Source organism: Physeter macrocephalus, chromosome 20 (assembly GCF_002837175.3).
Source record: "Physeter macrocephalus isolate SW-GA chromosome 20, ASM283717v5, whole genome shotgun sequence".
Lineage (NCBI taxonomy): Eukaryota > Metazoa > Chordata > Mammalia > Artiodactyla > Physeteridae > Physeter > Physeter macrocephalus.
In genome coordinates, this window is record NC_041233.1 from 51,109,977 (window position 1) to 51,127,856 (window position 17,880).

At 35.5% G+C, this 17,880-nt stretch overlaps 1 protein-coding gene across 7 annotated transcripts in view; it reads left to right on the forward strand.

The window, feature by feature from the left end:
• The window catches only part of EXOC6 (exocyst complex component 6), a 216,631-nt gene that overhangs the window by 132,755 nt on the left and 65,996 nt on the right, over positions 1 to 17,880 (forward strand). For 4 of the 7 annotated variants that reach the window (XM_055081380.1, XM_055081382.1, XM_055081379.1 and 1 more), the window contains 2 exons: positions 3,516 to 3,695; positions 13,993 to 14,022. In XM_055081380.1, coding sequence (XP_054937355.1) covers positions 3,516 to 3,695; positions 13,993 to 14,022 — 210 coding nt within the window. The remainder of the gene's footprint in view (positions 1 to 3,515; positions 3,696 to 13,992; positions 14,023 to 17,880) is intronic. The other 3 variants (XM_024121372.3, XM_024121373.3, XM_055081381.1) reach the window with 1 other exon arrangement.

Here is a 17,880-nt window from a genome sequence, read left to right on the forward strand (position 1 = left end):
GCAACGGGAGAGGCCACAACAGTGAGAGGCCTGCGTACCACAAAAAAAAAAAAAAAAAAAAAAAAAAGATATATTAGGTTAAGTTGTATTCAAATATATTATGCGACTGATAATGGTGAGTGATACTTAGGTCTCTTCTTAGTCAAGATATGAATCTAAATAAATATTAGTTTTTTGTTTTTTTTTTTCTTTTTGGCCGTGATGCGTGGCTTGCGGGATCTTAGTTCCCCGACCAGGGATTGAACCTGCGCCCTCGGCAGTGAAAGCTCAGTGTCCCAACCACTCGACTGCCAGGGAATTCCCAATAAGTATTAGTTTTGCCAGAAATATCACATTGCCACCACCACTGCCCCCAACCACCATCAAATTAAATCTAGCTCTCACCTCTACTAGCCCGAGTGGCAAGTTGTCCACCCTCCTTAAGGTGATAAAAGGAATTCCAGGGCCTTTTGCAGTCTAAAAAAAACTGAGAGAAAGGCAGAGATTGTTCTAGTTTTAACTTTCAAAATGCTTTTTGTCCAAGTCTATGTGATCCTTTAAAAGAGAAGCATAGGCGTAAAGATCTTTTGCCTTGGTTCCAAAAGACACAATGCCTAATCATCAGTCCCCCAACATCCCTCATGCTGTTCTGTCAGAGTGCCGCTGTCTGAGTGAGAACCCACAATTCTCATTTCTTCTTCTAGCTTCTTAAGTTGGAAGTTTAGGTTATTGATGTGAGATCTTTCTTCATTTATAATATAGGCATGTATAGCTATAAATTTCTCTCTAAGCACCTCTTTCATTGTATCCTGTACATTTTGATAGTGTGTTTTTATTTTTGTTTATAGCAAAGTTTTTTGTTTTTTGTTTGTTTGTTTTCTTGGCCTCTCCATGCAGCATGTGGAGCTTCCCTGACCACATCGAATCTGCGCCCACTGCAGTGAAAGCGCTGAGTCTTAACCACTGGACCACCAGGGAAGTCCCTCAAAGTAGTTTTTGATTTTGATCATGATTTCTTCTTTGACCCAGTAGTTATTTATTGGAGTCTCTTGTTTAACTTCCATATATTTGTGAATTTTCCAACGCCTTCTGTTATTAATTTCTAATTCCATTCTGTTGTGGTCAGAGAACATACTTGGTATGATTTCCGTACTTTAAAGGTTTGTTTTATGACCTAACATTTGCTCTGTTCTGGATAGTGTCCTATGTTCACTTGAGAATAATGCATGGTCTGCTAATGTTGAGTTGAATGTTCAATAGATGTCTGTTAGGTCTAGTTGGTTGATATTGTTGATCTAATCTTCTTTGTCTTCTGCCTCCTCAGATTTGCTGTTGAATCCCTGTAATGATTTTTTCATTTCATTTATTGTATTTTTCAACTGCAGAATTTTTATTAGGTTCTTCTTTTTTAAAAGTAATTTCTGTCTCTTAATTTATAGTCAATTTTGTGAGGTATTGTTCTCATATTTTCCTTTAGTTCTTTGGTTATTTTAAATAGCTGATTTAAAACTTTTGTCTTATAGACCAGTGTCTCATAGTTTCTTGTTTCTTTGTGCAACTTGTAAATTTTGTTGAAAACTGGACATTTAAAATAATGTAACATGGATGGACCTAGAGATTGTCATACTAAGTGAAGTAAGTCAGACAGAGAAAGACCAATATCATATGATTTCGCTTATATGTGGAATCTAAAAAAAGGGTACAAATGAACTTATTTGCAAAACAGAAGTAGAGTCACAGATGTAGAAAACAAACATATGATTACCAGGGGATAAGAGGGGGGCAGGGATAAATTGGGAGATTGGGACTGACATATACACACTACTAATAGTAAAATAGATAACTAATAAGAACCTACTGTATAGCACAGGAAACTCTACTTAATACTCTGTAATGGCCTATATGGGAAAAGAATCTTAAAAAAGAGTGAATATATGTATATGTATAACTGATTCACTTTGCTGTACACCTGAAACTAACACAACGTTGTAAATCAACTATACTCCAATAATATTTTTTAAATAAATAAATAAGTTAAATAATGTAATGTGGCAATTCTGGAAGTCAGATTCTCTTCTCTCCTCAAGGTTTGTTGTTTCTTCTTGGTGGTTGGTTGGTTGTTTCATGACTTCTCTGAATCAATTCTGTAAAGTCTGTATTTTTTGTTGTGTGTGGCCACTTAAGTCTCTGCTTGGTTAGCTTAGTGGCCAGCTAATGATTGGACATAGATTTCCTTAAAAACCTGGAACCAATCAGTCTCCCAGTCTTTGTTAAGGGACTCTCTTTGTGTATTGGGGCATGCCTTCAGCAATCAGGCATTTGACAACTCTGCATTAGCCTTCACTTCCTGCTTGCACAGAGCTTCGGGGTCAGCTGTAAATGAGAGCTTAGAGCTTTCTCAGGTCTTTCCTGAGCAGGTGAACAGCCCTATGCATGTACATAGTCTTCTAGGTTCCCAGGAATATGTCAGAGCTTTTCAAGGCCATCTATGGACATCTCGTTCCCCAGTTTTTCCTTTTAAGCTTTTCGGTTAGCTTATGGTATACCCTAGCTATTGTCTACCACCTAAGGTATCTGTGATGTTAAACAATTGCCTATAATTGTTTTTAACAAATGCCCCCAAGAAAAAGGCTTTCTGCTCTGGACAATCCCCAGTTTAGGTCATATAAAGACATCTCTGCAAGTGATGTCTTCCAGGGAACCACCAGATAGGTCAAATAATGATAATTTTCTTGGAATGTGGCTTTGAAGGAGCTCCAGTCCATTCTGCCCCACTTTGTTCACTGACAGGCTGCTGGTTTGCACCACAGTTGTGGGATGTTGATTTTCAAGGATACTGTGGAGCTGGACCTGGGCAAGGAGAGTGGAAATGGGGCACATCAAAACATCACAAAGATTGTTTCCTTACCAAGATTCAGAAATTTTTCATGAATACTGCTTAAATTGCTACAAGTTTTGAGTTAATTTCCAGACTTCTAGAAAAATTGATTTTTGACAACTTTTGCTAGTTTTCTTGATGCTTTTATGGATCAGAAAATGTTTGTATATCCTTACTCTGCTATTTTTGCATCACTCCCTTTGTTTCTTTTCTCCTCCTTTGAGAAGTTAACTATTTTGCAGGCAGCAGCGGGGATGGGGGGCTATTTGACTCAAAACACCAGTAAGTTTCATTTCTTCTGTGTTAGTCCAACTTAATTTCCCTCAGTGAGTCAACAGATGGGAGTGGTCTTCTGCATTCTTGACAACTTCCGTTTTCCATTTCTTAGAGCTGTGAGAACAATTCAGAATTGATAACTAATAAGTTCTACTACCAGATAAAGACAAAAAAGGTGATAGTAAGGTTGGAAAAAAGTGATATCTACTCAAATAAATAGAGTACCTCCAGCCAAAAATCCAACAGTTTTCTTGGACTTTGAATAAATATTTAAAATGTTAGACCAAAGAAAAATAAAAAATAAAATTTAGAATTTTAAGAAAACTTGTTTTATTAACTGCTTCTGTAACTGTTTCTTACTTTTTATGTTGTCTCCTGTCAGGATGCCCGACATGCAGCAGAAGGAGAAATATATACCAAACTTAATCAGAAAATTGATGAATTTGTTCAACTTGCTGATTATGACTGGACAATGTCTGAGCCAGATGGAAGAGCTAGTGGTTACTTAATGGATCTTATTAATTTTTTGAGAAGCATCTTTCAAGTGTTTACTCATTTGCCTGTAAGTATAAAAAATTTCAAAAAATTGTTATAATTTTGCTTTCTAAAGTATATTTTAGAATTCAATTTTAGTTGGAGGCTAACTTGTTTAAACCAACTTCCTAGCTTGAATATTTCTTTTCTATTTTTATAAATCAATTTGTGAAGAATCTTAGCCATTTTTTATTGAGTAAAAATTGGTATATAACATTTATATAAATTTCAGATGTATAACATTATAAATCAATATTTGTATACACTACAGTGACCACCACCATAAATCTAGTTAGCATCCCCTTCACCCACTTCACCCTCCTCCCAACCCCTACCCCTCTGGTAACCACCAATCTATTCTCTGTATCTTTGAGTTTGTTGTTTGTCTTTGTTTTTGTTTTGTTTGATTCCACATACAAATGCAATCATACAGTATTTGTCTTTCTCCATCTGACTTATTTCACTTAGCATAATACTCTCAAGGTCCATCCATGTTGTCACAAATGGCAAGGTTTCTTTCTTTTTTATGGCTGTATAGCATTCTGTTGTATACATGTGCCACATTTTTATCTATTAATTCATTGATGGACACTTAGATTGTTCTCATATCTTGGCTACTGTTAATTATGCTTCAGTGATCATAGGGGTGCATATACTTTCAAATCTGTGTCTTCCTGTTTCTCCAAATAAATATGCAGAACTAGAACAGCTGGATCATATGGCAGTTCTACTCTTAATTTTTTGAGAACTCTCCATACTGTTTTCCATAGTGGCTGCACCAGTTTACATTCTCACCAACAGCATATGAGGGTTCCCTTTTCTCCACATTTTCTCCAATACTTATTATTTCTGGTTGTTTTGATAATAACCATTCTAACAAATGTGAGGTGATATCTCATTGAAGTTTTGATTTGCATTTTCCTGATGATTAGTGATGTTGAACATCTTTTCATGTGCCTGTTGGCCATCTGTATGTTGTCTTTAGAAAAATATCTATTCAGATCTTCTGTCCAGTTTTTCAGCTGTTTGTTTTTTTGTTGTTGAGTTGTGTGAGTTCATTATATATCTTGGATATTAACCCTTTATTGGGTATATGATTTGCAAATATCTTCTCCCATTGCCTTTTCATTTTGTTGATGGTTTCCTTCACTGTGCAGAAGCTTTTTAGTTTCATGTGGCACATTTGTTTATTTTTGCTTTTGTTTCTCTTACCTTTGGAGTCAGATCTGAAAAAACATGGCTAAGACCAACGTCAAGGAGGTTACCTCCTATGTTTTCTGACAGAAATTTTATAGTTTCAAGTCTTTAATCCATTTTGAGTTAATTTTTGTGTATGGTATAAGATAGTGGTCTAGTTTCATTTTTTTGCATGTGGCTGCCCAGTTTTCCCAACACCATTTATTGAAGAGATTCTCCTTTCCCCCCTGTATGTTCTTGGCCTCTTTGTTATAAATTAGTTGTCCATGTATGTGTGGGTTTATTCCTGGACTCTCTATTATGTTCCACTGAATGGTGTGTCTGTTTTTGCAACCAATACCATGTTTTGATTACTGTGGCTTTGTAGTATAGTTTGAAATCAGGGATCATGATACCTCTTTAGTCAGTTGTTTGAAATTTTAATTTGTTTTACTTTTTAACCCAAATAACTACAACTCTCTTTCCACCAAACCCAAAACAAAACCCTGAAGTTGACAGCATAGACTTAAATAGAAATAAACTCTAATAGGAGTAGTTTTTATGAAAGTCAATATAATCAATGCCTTTTCCTATCAGAAAAGGCCAAGAAATTATTGGATATTTTTAGGCTAGAGATTAAAAGTAAAATAGGAGCATTGTTCTATACTAATATATAGTCATAGTACATCTATATCTTGAATAATCTGTTGATGAAACATTAAAAAAAAAGATGTAACAGGGACATTTGAGCATGAATAGGCTGAAACACTGGATTCTTCAGAAGAGGGATGCAAAGGGAATTCCCTGGAGGTCCAGTGATTAGGACTCCGCGCTTTCACTGCTGAGGGCCCAGGTTCGGTCCCTGGTTGGGGAGCTAAGATCCCACAAGCCGCATGGTGCGACCAAAGGGAAAAAAAAAAAAAGAAAGGCAAAGATCAAAGAGATGATGGTAGGGTGCACATTCTCTCATTAGGTATATTTAAAAAAATAACAGAACTGCTGTTAAAATGTGAATGGAATAGTTTTGTACAAATAAAATAGGGAGAAATTTTGACCTTTTTAATCTCATGATAAGATGTGGCTAGACGCAAAAAAGTTTAATATGGAGCCTACCCAACTGCTTCCAACCATCTCACTTGTTTAAAATGAAAAAAAAAAAATGTTATTCTCCTCTTCACTCTTTCCCCATCAAAGGGCCACTTAGAATATTTGAAGGAAGGTGTTGCTAAAAAATAAATAGAAGAATTTCTTAAAGAGATTTTAACAGTGGATTTGTGCCAAAGAACTTTTAGAAGCTTACCCAGGGATGATACTATATTCCTCACTGTTGTCCTTGAGTTGAAAAAGGGAACCTGTATGTATGTGTGTGTGTGTGTATAATTTTTATATCAATTAATTTCAAAAAAGTATGCATGAATAATTGTTGAATTAATTTGAATTCACCTTGTCAATGTAAATCTCCGTGCTTCCAGCCAAAACCAATCCTCAAGAATAAACACATGCACGTGTGCATACATACACGCGATACACACACATCACGTTTCTATTGTTGCAGTATCTGCTTCGCAGGTTGACATGAGATGATGGGTAGGGATTTTGTGCATAACTAGGGTAAGATTAAGAGAGGTTATATGTTAGAAATGTTTGGGGTTAATTCCTCACCTCAGGAGACTGACATCTAGAGGGAAATCTTGCTTTTTTGTAGGACATACTCTGGTGACATTGAGAATGACAGACTCCTGTCACTCATCTGATCTATTATGATATTTTGTATAGATTTAGGTGAATCTTTGTGTGCCATTTTGGATTTTTATGTCATCTAACATGGGTTTTTCTGCAAAGAAAATAACAATTTTATACAATGTAGACCAACAATAAATGTAGGACAAGACCAAATAAGAAGAAAATTATAGTTTACAGCTAGGAAAAGAAAAAAATGGTACTAACAACAGTATATTCTTACTCAAGGGATGAACTAAAAGTATAATTCCCAAGCAAAAATATTAAATTATTGCCTATGGTAAACTTTAGCAAGATTGATATTTAGCAAGATTGATAATTATATTATGGCTTAGTGTATTAATTCTCTGAAATCCTGAAATTGTATAAAATATCCAGTTAGTTTGTGTTCTTTCAAGCAAAGAACAGAGGCAATGTTATTAAATGTATTATTTTTCTAAGCAACATATGGCATTATATAAGCTACCATTTTTATTTAAATGTTTTAAGCTGAAAATAAATCCTTATCTTCAGGTTACCTTTGTACCCAGATAGAAAGAGGGGCCAGTTTTGGACTCTTTCAAATTAAAAGAATCTTCAGAAGATATTTATTTATCACAGTCAGTCCCAAGTCGATCAGCTTGTCCATGTATAGACATGAGGAATTACATGGGGGAGCTAGTTTTGGCTCCATGATTGTTGGTTTTGGCAGTGTTAATAAACAATGCCATGAGTTTGAGTCAATGGGAGCTATGAAACCAAGGGTCACTCTTTCAAATAGTGCAAATAGTGCCAGTACTGCAAATAATTGGACAGAGAAGTAGGTTCTGTGGGATAAAGATGACTCTCGCCCCCGACCCTAAAAAGTACCTAAGACTTTTAGTTTAAAAGCTCCATTCTTAGCTTCATTGCATATTTATTTTTTGTCAGTCCCTACCATTGTTGCAAAAGAATATTTTCTCCATTAAAGGTAGTCATGATATGTAGTTGCTGACCACATTGCCTAGTAAAAGTTCCATTGGTTCTAGAAAAGTTATAATCCACCTAATAGAATTTTGTTCTCTGCTCACAGGGTATTAGAACAATAGAAGTTAATGGATAATAATGGTTTTGATGGAGCCCAGAGAAAGAACTTTATTGTTTTCTCTTTTCTACTATACTGTGGTTGTGGTAGAAAGCTGCAGGATTTGGAAGATCACCAGTAATGTCTACTTTAAATACCTCCTATCTCTGGGGTTGGATGCATGAGAGTATTGGTATATTACTTCCCTCACCTGTTTCTCTTTAGAGTCAGCCAGTGCAAGCCTATGCAGAGGACGGAAAAGTAAAGTGCTTCCTTGCTTCCATGTTAAATTATCTCCTCATCTGCATTTCCCTGTGCTCTAGCAGAGAAGCCAGGCTTTACTGGCCATAGGAATTAACAGCAAGCTAAAAGGCAGTATTTATAATAATGATGTTAAGCTGCCCTGCTAAATATATTATCTGCCTCAAGGGAACTTGCCATTTTATGACTCAGAGCTAGACCCATTTATCTGTTATTGTTCTTAGGGACCAGGTGATGAAGGGAGGAGAGCACAGGGTGGTCTTTAGAGTTAGAAGGACTTATGTTTGAGCCTTAGATTTTTAATTTCTTGGCTCTGGAATCCTGGCAAGCTGCTTAACCTCTCTGAGCTCCTTTCCTTCTGCAAAATGGGCAGAATCCATTTTCCCCATAGGACTATCAGAGGATGAATTAAAATCGTGTGTAAAATAGTTGGGCAGGGTGCTTGACATAAAGTAGGTACTGTTAATAAATGTTAGTTTTATCTTTCCTTCTCCTTTCTTCCTCTGTTGTTTTAAGGCCCTTTATAGTATTAGTTTTATTTTAATATCTTTTCACTTTTTTTCCTTGTATTTTTGCCTACATTTTTAGCTTGATATTATTTAGCTTTGAGTTCTATACTTCTGCATTATATAGACATTTTAAAAACTTCATTAATTGTGAAAGATACTATAAAGCATGTTTATTTGAATAATTATTATAGCTTGACTGCAGTGCTTACAGTGGCTAACGGTCAGATGCTAGCTAATGCCAGTGAAGTATGATTAGTATATGGAATAAATATTATTTTATCCCCAAATCAGTACTCTTGGAATCAGCAATTTTTACTACTTCAAATGTGTAAGGGATCCTTCTTGTTTCTAATAATTTTTTCCCTGACAACTAGAAAGTATTGCTAAGTATAGAAGAAAATAAAAATTACCTGCTGTTTTCTTATAAAAGGATAACCACTGTTAACATTTTGGCATGTATTCTACAAGTCATCTTTTTCTATGCATTTATGACACTTATTTTTAAGCCTAACTTGTAAGCTTTGTGTTTTTTCTAGCTAATATAAAATAAGATTTTATATTAGCTAGAAAATTTAAAACCAGAAGGATTTTTAAAAGCATTCAACATATATTCATCCCTTACAAGTCTATAAATAGAAGAAATTGTTGAGCAACTTGAAGTTATCTAGTTATTCTTCATGACTGCCAAATGGAACTCAGTAACCTTTTACTGTGAATACAGTACCACCTAAAGACCCAGCACTGATCTGCTGCTGGAAAGAACACTCAATATTTCTTTCCTTCATAAATGCTAGTTATGTATTTGTTTCAGTAAAGATGTTTTATTGATTTACAACAACCTCTGCGCCACCAGGGAAGCCCCCTGAATCTGAATTTTTAATTTACATTTTTTATTTCCATAAGTAGTTTAAAAAATTATGCTTTCTGTGAGAAACAAATATATATATCCAATAAATGAAGATGCATGATTTAGCCAGAAATGGATACTGTCTAACTTTTAAAACCATGCTCTCCTTAAGAATTTTTTTCTGAAGATGCAGCACTATATTGAAAGTTCTGAGATTTGGGGTCTAGGCCTGATTCTTCCAATTAACCAGCATTATGGAAGTAGACAAATCATTCAGTCTCTGGATTAATTTGCTAATGTCTGTTTTATTTCATAGAACTGAAAATAAAGGTCGTTTTGTTTTAATATACTTTTATTTCAGTTAATTTGTGTACATGATAATAAATCAAGTAGCCCAGAAGAGTCTGGGATGGAAAATAACCTCCTCCCCCTGTCCCCCGCAAACCCCAGGCTACCATTTCACCATATGTTTTCATTGCTTCTGGTGGTTATCTTAAAAAGAGAATGTCTGGGGCTTCCCTGGTGGTGCAGTGGTTGAGAGTCTGCCTGCCGATGCAGGGTACATGGGTTCGTGCCCCGGTCCGGGAAGATCCCACATGCCGCAGGGCAGCTGGGCCCGTGAGCCATGGCTGCTGAGTCTGTGCGTCCGGAGCCTGTGCTCCGCAACGCAAGAGGCCACAACAGGGAGAGGCCCGCGTACCGCAAAAAAAAAAAAAAAAAAAAAAAAAAAGAGAATGTCTGTTAGTCCCTACTGTGAAAGATAAGGCACATATAGCAACCTCTTGCTTACCCCTTTTTCTTCCATTCATTGTTACATTTTGTTTTATTTCTTCTATTTATCATTTCTTTATATAAAATGGTTATACGCCTATTTTTCCTTTTCTTTAGTCAGTATCTTAATTCTCTTCTATGTAAGGTAAAGGTATTAGCTTCCCTACCCTTCACTCTCAGTTCTTCATTTGCTGTTTTCTGACAGCTACAGAGGCCTCTGTCTCTACTTTGTACCAGTTGCTCTCTAGAATTTCTGTGTAGCTGTTAACCTAGGACTTTCCTTCTCTGCTCTCTGCGGTTGGGAACTGTTCCTGGATTCTGTGTGTTTTTTTGCTTCACTGGTTGGTTTTGCTAAACTGCCTCAGTAATTTCCTCCTATTTAAGTCCTTGCATATCATGAAATACCTTCTTCTGTCCTCATGTTTGATTGATAGTTTAGCTGGTTATAATAATTCTAGGTTGAATAGTTTTTCTCTGACAATTTTTATTGCATTCCTCCATTGTCTTATGGCATCCAAGTTTCAGGATCTATTTTTTATTCCTTAATATTCTAAAATGTCACGGGATGTGTGGAGATGTAAGCTTTTATTTCATTCACTTAGCTCTTTACTCAATGGTCCCTTTCTCTCAAAGCAGAAATTCAGCACAGGAAAATTCTCTTATTATTTTTTAGATAATTTTCTTCCCCCTATTTTTCTGTTCTCTCTTTCTTGGACTCTCATTAACTAGATTGGTCTTCTATATCTATTATCCTTTCCTTCATTTCCTATCTCTTTATCATTTTTTGTTCCCTGTTTTGGGAGAATTTCTAAATTTTATTTTCAGTACTTCTAGAGAATATTTTATTAGTTGTATTTTTTAATTTTTAAGGAATCACTTTTGTTTTAAAAGTGTTCCTTTTTCCTAGATTACTGTTCTCTCTCTCTTTTTTTTAATGGATATATCTTTCAAATCTCCCTGAGGTATTAGAGGGTTTTTTAAAGAAGGTATTTTCTGTTTCTTGAATTTATCTCTATTACCCTCAAATAGGCTTTTTGTTTCTTTGTTATTCTCATTCTCTTTTAACAAAGAGGACCTGGAATGCTGATATAGGTTTACTCTGCTACTGTATAAATACCCTATTTTTTTTATAGATTTTTTTTCCCCTTAGTAGGAATCTGACTGGAATTTTTTTTTAATTTGGGAGGCATTTTGCCTAGGATTCTTCACCTTAGAGTGAGCAGGTATGGAGCTATCCATGAGATTTTGGTTTCCTCTCTTCAGGGCTGACTTCATGGATGTGTAACCTGTGCTGTTGCATGGGGTCTCGAGTTTAGAAGGGTCCTGCATGTGGGTTGGTCCTCTGCTGGCATCTTGAAATTCTTAACAATTTTTGAACAAGGGATCCCACATTTCCATTTTGCACTGAGCTCCACAAATTGTGTAGCCTTCTCTGCCTCTCTTTCCATTGTCATGACACTGTGCCAGAATGAGGAGGGCTTTTTCCCCCCTCCCTCCTTCCTGCTCTCTCTCTTTCCACCTATACCAGGAGCGTCAGCTCTCCCCTTAAAAGTTCTCTCATTATGGAAAATGCTTGTACTCTGTAGTTAGGGGATCACTGGCACAGTTGTTTCAGAAATCTTCAGTTACTTTCCCTGTTTTTCATCCCATTTCTCATTTCTGTCCTCTCTCATATGCACAGCTGGACCTCTAATGCACAGCTGACTCCCAGCTCCACTGTAATTCCCTGGTAGCGTATAATGGGCAGTTGCTTTCTCTTCTCTATTTAATCAGCTTTCTGTCTTCTAGAAAATATCCCTTGATGAATTCCTCCATACACCTTCATTTTCTCTGTTGTTAAATGTTTTATTCCTTTTGTAATTCTGTGCTTTTTGTATCACTTATATCTCAGGATCAATGGGAAGCAAACACATAAACTTAGTCTACCATCTTGATTTTGAACAACTTGTTTCCTTCTCTTTGAAGTAAAGTGATTGGATGAGTTCATCTCCAACGTCCCCATATCTAAAATTTGTTATTAAGTGTTATACAGCTGTAAAGTCCCAGCCTAAACTTAGATTTTTTCATTCTGGCACCTTATTTTCTCATTTAGCTCTTCCCTTTTATGTTCTTTGGTTCATACTTTTTTCCTGAGTTAAGTATATAGATGTACATGTCCTTTGACTTCACTGGAAACTGCTAAGGAGAACTTTAATGGTCAATAGTACAATCACAGGCTTTAATGACCCTTTTATGTGACACAAGAAAGAATTGTATTAAAAATACAAAAAAGGTTGTATTTTTAAAATTGTGACATAGGTAGCATTGAATACATTTTAGTGCTTTCCTTATCAAATGAAAACATAACCATATATTTATTGTATATATATATGCTTACAAATTTTTTTTATTGGTATATTAATTTTTAAATAATAATGATAACATATAATATTGATCTGATGATTTATTGATTATAACATACAAAAATTGTATAATGTGAACAATGATGAAAACATCACAAGTCTTATGACTTACATGGTGTTCATATGTTAAATGTTGTTGACTGATTTTTATTGACTGAGTTACTAAATCTTAGCTAAATTTCATCTTGACTCTATGACTTTTATATCTCACATACAATTTTATAACTTTACATACAATTTGAAAGATTTTGGGGAAAATAGTTGAATAAAATAACTGTGGTGATGGGATAATTTTACTATTCCAAAGAAAATTTATTGGAAGTTAAATCTAGAAAGGACTTAGAGATTATCTAGAGTCTAGTCCAGTCTTCTAGAAGAATGAATTGACTGGCTAACACAGCTGCCAGCCCACTGCTTACTGGGGTTAATTGCAATAATCTGCCTGGCTAGTTAAGTGTCTTCTTCCTCCATTTCTGCTTGTGGTTTCTCCTTTACTCATTGTGTGTTTGGCGAAGAAGACAACTTCCCATATGGAGGGTCACCTCTGGTGTAGGCTATACCAGATGTTCAACTGCCGCTAATAAACAGATTTTGAGTTTCATTGACCTAATATAATAAGGTTAAATCCATGTTTCTGGGTAAATATCTTTTTCTAAAAAAAAAAAGTAGTGCTTAAATATTACATAGTTTATTACTGGAATTTGAAAAGTAAATTGGATCATTTAAAAAACAGTATTTTAAGCCTCCTTAAACTTAATTTTATTAATCATTATTATTTTAAGGAATTAATATTTAACTAATTTAGTTCTTAATATCTTAAAAGAATAAGCTAGTACCATGTATTTAGTACAAAACTTCAGCAGGGGCTGATATGTATTTAAATTGAGACCAATGATTTGGTTTTTGCTTTGACTTGTCACTTCTTAGGGGAGAAAATATATTTAAATGCTTAATTGTAAGATGATTTAGTGTGCCATCTTTCCTTGAGTAATTTATTTTAAGCTGCATTAGAGTATGTGGAAGCATAGTGGCTTATCCTTTCTAAGCATCTTCAGAGTCATTCAGTATAATTTTCTATGTGTAAAGAAATAGACATTTTATTTCTTTTTGTATTAAAATCACTTGGGAGAGATACTTGTTGCCTCTAGACCTAACTGAACTAAAATTTCTGGAGCTTAGAAATCTACCTTTTTTTGCTTAAAATTTGAGAATAACTGTTCTCCAGGAAAGAACCCTTTCAATGGGCTGGTGTTTTCTAAATTTGCTGGTTCAGCAGACATTTAGTAACTGCTAAAGTTCTCAGTATTTTAATGCTGACTAGACAACTTGATTAGGGAGACAAAAGTTTGGAGGAGGATTTATCTGATTAGTGTGGGTGTAAAAACTCACCTGTAAATCTTCAAAATAAAATGATAGTCACATTTATGTGATTAATTAATGCCTTTAAATTATAGCAACACACAGTCAGCTTGCTTGTCTTAGAGTGTATTTTGCTTTGCTACTTTAAACACGACTTCTGTTGTTATTGGAATACATTTTCCTTTTTTATTTGATTGCCTGTCTGACTTCCTTCTCAGACTAACAGCAATGATCACGCAGCCATGTCGGTAAGTAGATACAAGCTAAAGCTAGCATGCGAATTAGAAAATAATGAACTTTCTGCAGGCTTATTTTTCTCTGCATAGGTGTTTATGGTAAATTCTAATTGTTTTGGCAGTGTTCTTGTTATATTTGTAGTTTTATGGAAACCAAAGTTTGAAGATAATACTAGTAGTTTTGGTGAAGCAGTCAAGATTCTCTGGGACTTGATTGTGAAAGTTAATATCATGATGTGTCTGTGGTGAGGGCACTGCTTTGGGAAAGCTCTCTGTGGTCACCTCATGCATGACAGGCCACACTTTGGAGATATTTTCCTTATCTGCAAATGAGTTCAATAAGAGTGTATAGCCTATAGATTTTTGTGAGGGTTAAATGAGGTAGTATAACATGAAATGTTTAGAAAAGTGCCTGGCATAAAATAAACACTCAAAAAATATTAGATGTTATTATTACTTGTTTGTAAGACTATTTATGCTTTTCCTGAATGCTTTTTCTCTACAACACTTACCCAAACTCTACTTGTAGAAATCCAACTCAGTGCATAACACAGTGTGGTTCATGACCCAATGCAAATGTTTCTTTTTCACTCTGAGCCTAGTATTGTTCTCCTGAATTGCCTTAGCTTCTACCCTTTTTTAATGGCTTCATCATGTTTTGCTTTTTATTGTATTTGTTCATCCTTTCCACCTCCAATTATAAGCTCTTGATGGCCAAAATAAGAACTCAAATGTTGTTTAAGTATAGATATCAAAAATTATTCTTATTTTTAAAAAAATCTCATCTAGCATTTGAAATTTAAATGTTCCTAACCTATATTTTGTCCGTTCTGTTCTTATTTCTATTACTGAAGTTCAAATTTTGATTATTGTAATTGTCTTCTAATTAGTCTCTGCCAATAGCCTCTCTTTATTGCAGTTCATCCTGCATATCAAAGCCAGATAATACTTTCCAAAGCACAGTTTAATCTTATTTTCTGTATTCAGAAACTTCAGGGTCTCTCACTTATCTACTGAATTAAGTAAAAATTCCACAGGCTAACAAATAAATGATCTCAGCCTCTTTCTGATACATTTCTGTCCATGATTCAACAAGGGCATTTAAAGTGGAAAATTTACTGTGTCCTGGATCTAGCTTCAATTTTCTATCTTGTCTTCATTTATAACTGTAAAAATCTTGGATCTCTTCCAAAAGACATCTTTAATGTTACCTCTTTCATGAAACTTTTGCTAATTCTGTTTAACCATACGTTGATACTTTGTGCCACTTTCAAGTACTATTTATATTTTGTCTTGTACTGTGGTTGTAGACTTGCCTTCTTTCTGCTATTGGAATTTAATCTGTTTATGTTAGGAACTATATCTTCTCATCATTGTATCTTCTGTAGCACCTAAGCAGTGTGTTACATAGAGTAAGTGCTCGATAAGTATTTTTTAAAGTTAATATGAGAGAAATAGTGAAGAAACGGACTACTATAAAAGTCATTTTCTTTTTTTTTTTTTTAATTTATTTATTTTATTTATTTTTGACTGGGTCTTCGTTGCCGTGTGCGGGCTTTTCTCTAGTTGTGGTGAGCAGGGGCTACTCTTTGTTGTGGTGCGCGAACTTCTCATTGTGGTGGCTTCTCTTGTTGTGGAGCACAGGCTCTAGGTGCGTGGGCTTCAGTAGTTGTGGCACACGGGCTTCAGTAGTTGTGGCTCTTGGGCTCTAGAGTGCAGGCTCAGTAGTTGTGGTGCACGGGCTTAGTTGCTTCGCGGCATGTGGGATCTTCCTGGACCAGGGCTCGAACCCGTGTCCCCTGCATTGGCAGGCGGATTCTTATAACCACTTCGCTACCAGGGAAGCCCAAAAGTCATTTTCTTATATGTTTAAAAAGTGTGAAAAGTATACTGCAGGGAGTTCCCTGGTGGCCTAGTGGTTAAGATTCCCGGCTTTCACTGCCGGGGCCCAGGTTCAGTCCCTGGTTGGGGAACTGAGATCCTGCAAGCTGTGTGGCGCAGTCAAGAAAAAAAAAAAGTATACTGCAAAAATCAGAATTTTTTAATCAAGAAATTTATTTGTCAAATATAGAATACTTTCTAGTTTTGAAGAGAAAGTTTGCAGTCTATTATTTACAGACAGTAATTTAGAAAATGTCTATGTGAGTGTGATTTAGTAAAGATGTTATCTTAGAAATATTTGATTAGAAATATTTGAAAGAATAATATAATTCAGATCACAACTCTCTAGATGCAACTATCAATTTTGAAGAGTGATTAAAATAAAATAAAAGAACCTACAGCACCAAAATAACTTGCAAGTTGCCAACACTAAGGACAAACACTTTGACTCATGGAAGAGACAGGCCCTCATGCTTTCACTTGACCTTTTTGCTTATTAAATGAATGTAGTAGTTGTTAAGTACTTATTAAGCATGCTAACAGGTTTCCTGCAGATAGACCATATGCATATTCAAAATGCAGAAGTGATACTAACCCTGCCATCCAAAAAAAAAACCTCAAATTGTTTCTTGTCCTGTATTTAAGAAGCAGGGATAGATTTTGGGATCAGTTTTAGATAAATATTCATGAGAAATTTAGAAAGATTTGGCACTTGAATGTCCAGTGTTTTGAAAAAGTTACTTATATGAGATAATTCTTTCTGTGGTGATAAATGAGGTATTTCTATGACACATTTTGATATTCATTTCCATACATTTATAATCAGTTACTTCCAAGTACACAGAAATCAACAAGAGCAAACCATTGACAGTATACCAGTCCGTACATTGGAGAGAGAGAACTTTGAGAGAAAATGTAAATGAAAAAGTTGAAAACAGTCAAAGCCCACTATTAGAAATAGAATTTATATTTTTTCTTTAGCTTTTTCATAATGTAATAAAACAGTTAAGTTATTTTCACTGCTGGAAGTAAATTGTAAAAAAAAAAAAAAGAATCTTGCTTTTTAGTTGAAAACGAACATACTTGAATTTTATAACTTTAATCCTTTTAGGTATTAAGTTGCTGTCTCTATTAGCTAAATGCTGACTAATCTTGGTGAGAAATTTAATTTCGTAGTTTGTAAGTCTTATGTGTGTATATAGCATAGCATACTTAAATATTTCCCTGCTGTCAAAGGTCGTAGAAAACGATATTTTGAATTGCTCTTAATCAGGGCATAGTTGGAAGAAGTAGTAGTAATAGAAGGCTTTTAGAAGGAAACAGCATGGGAGTTTTAGTAGGAAGCCAGTGGGCTAGGAGAGAATTACAAGAACGACCTGTAACAGATCAGGGAGGTATAAACGGAAATAAGTAAAGTGGACTCTGGGACTTCCCTGGTGGTCCAGTGGGTAAGACTCTGCGCTTCCAGTTCAGGGGACCTGGGTTTGATTCCTGGTCAGGGAACTAGATTCTGCATGCTGCAACTAAGAGTTCGCACACCGCAACAGAGTCCACATGCTGCAACTAAGAGTGCGCATGCTGCAACTAAGAGTGCGCATGCAGCAACTAAGACCCTGCGCAGCCAAAATAAATAAATATTTTAAAAGAATAATAATAAAATATAAAGTGGACTCTTCCCAGCCTATACAAATACACACAGTATTAGTACATGCGTGTGCACACTTACAAATATCCTATAACTTTACTCTTTAACGGCTGTAGATGAAATAAACCACCATTGATGCAGGCTTTATGAGCAAAGGATCTTTTTTTTTTCTTTTTTTTTTTTTTTTGCGGTACGCGGGCCTCTCACTGTTGTGGCCTCTCCCGTTGCAGAGCACAGGCTCCGGATGCGCTGCGCAGGCTCAGCGGCCATGGCTCACGGGCCTAGCCGCTCCGCGGCATGTGGGATCTTCCCGGACCGGGGCACGAACCCGCGTCCCCTGCATC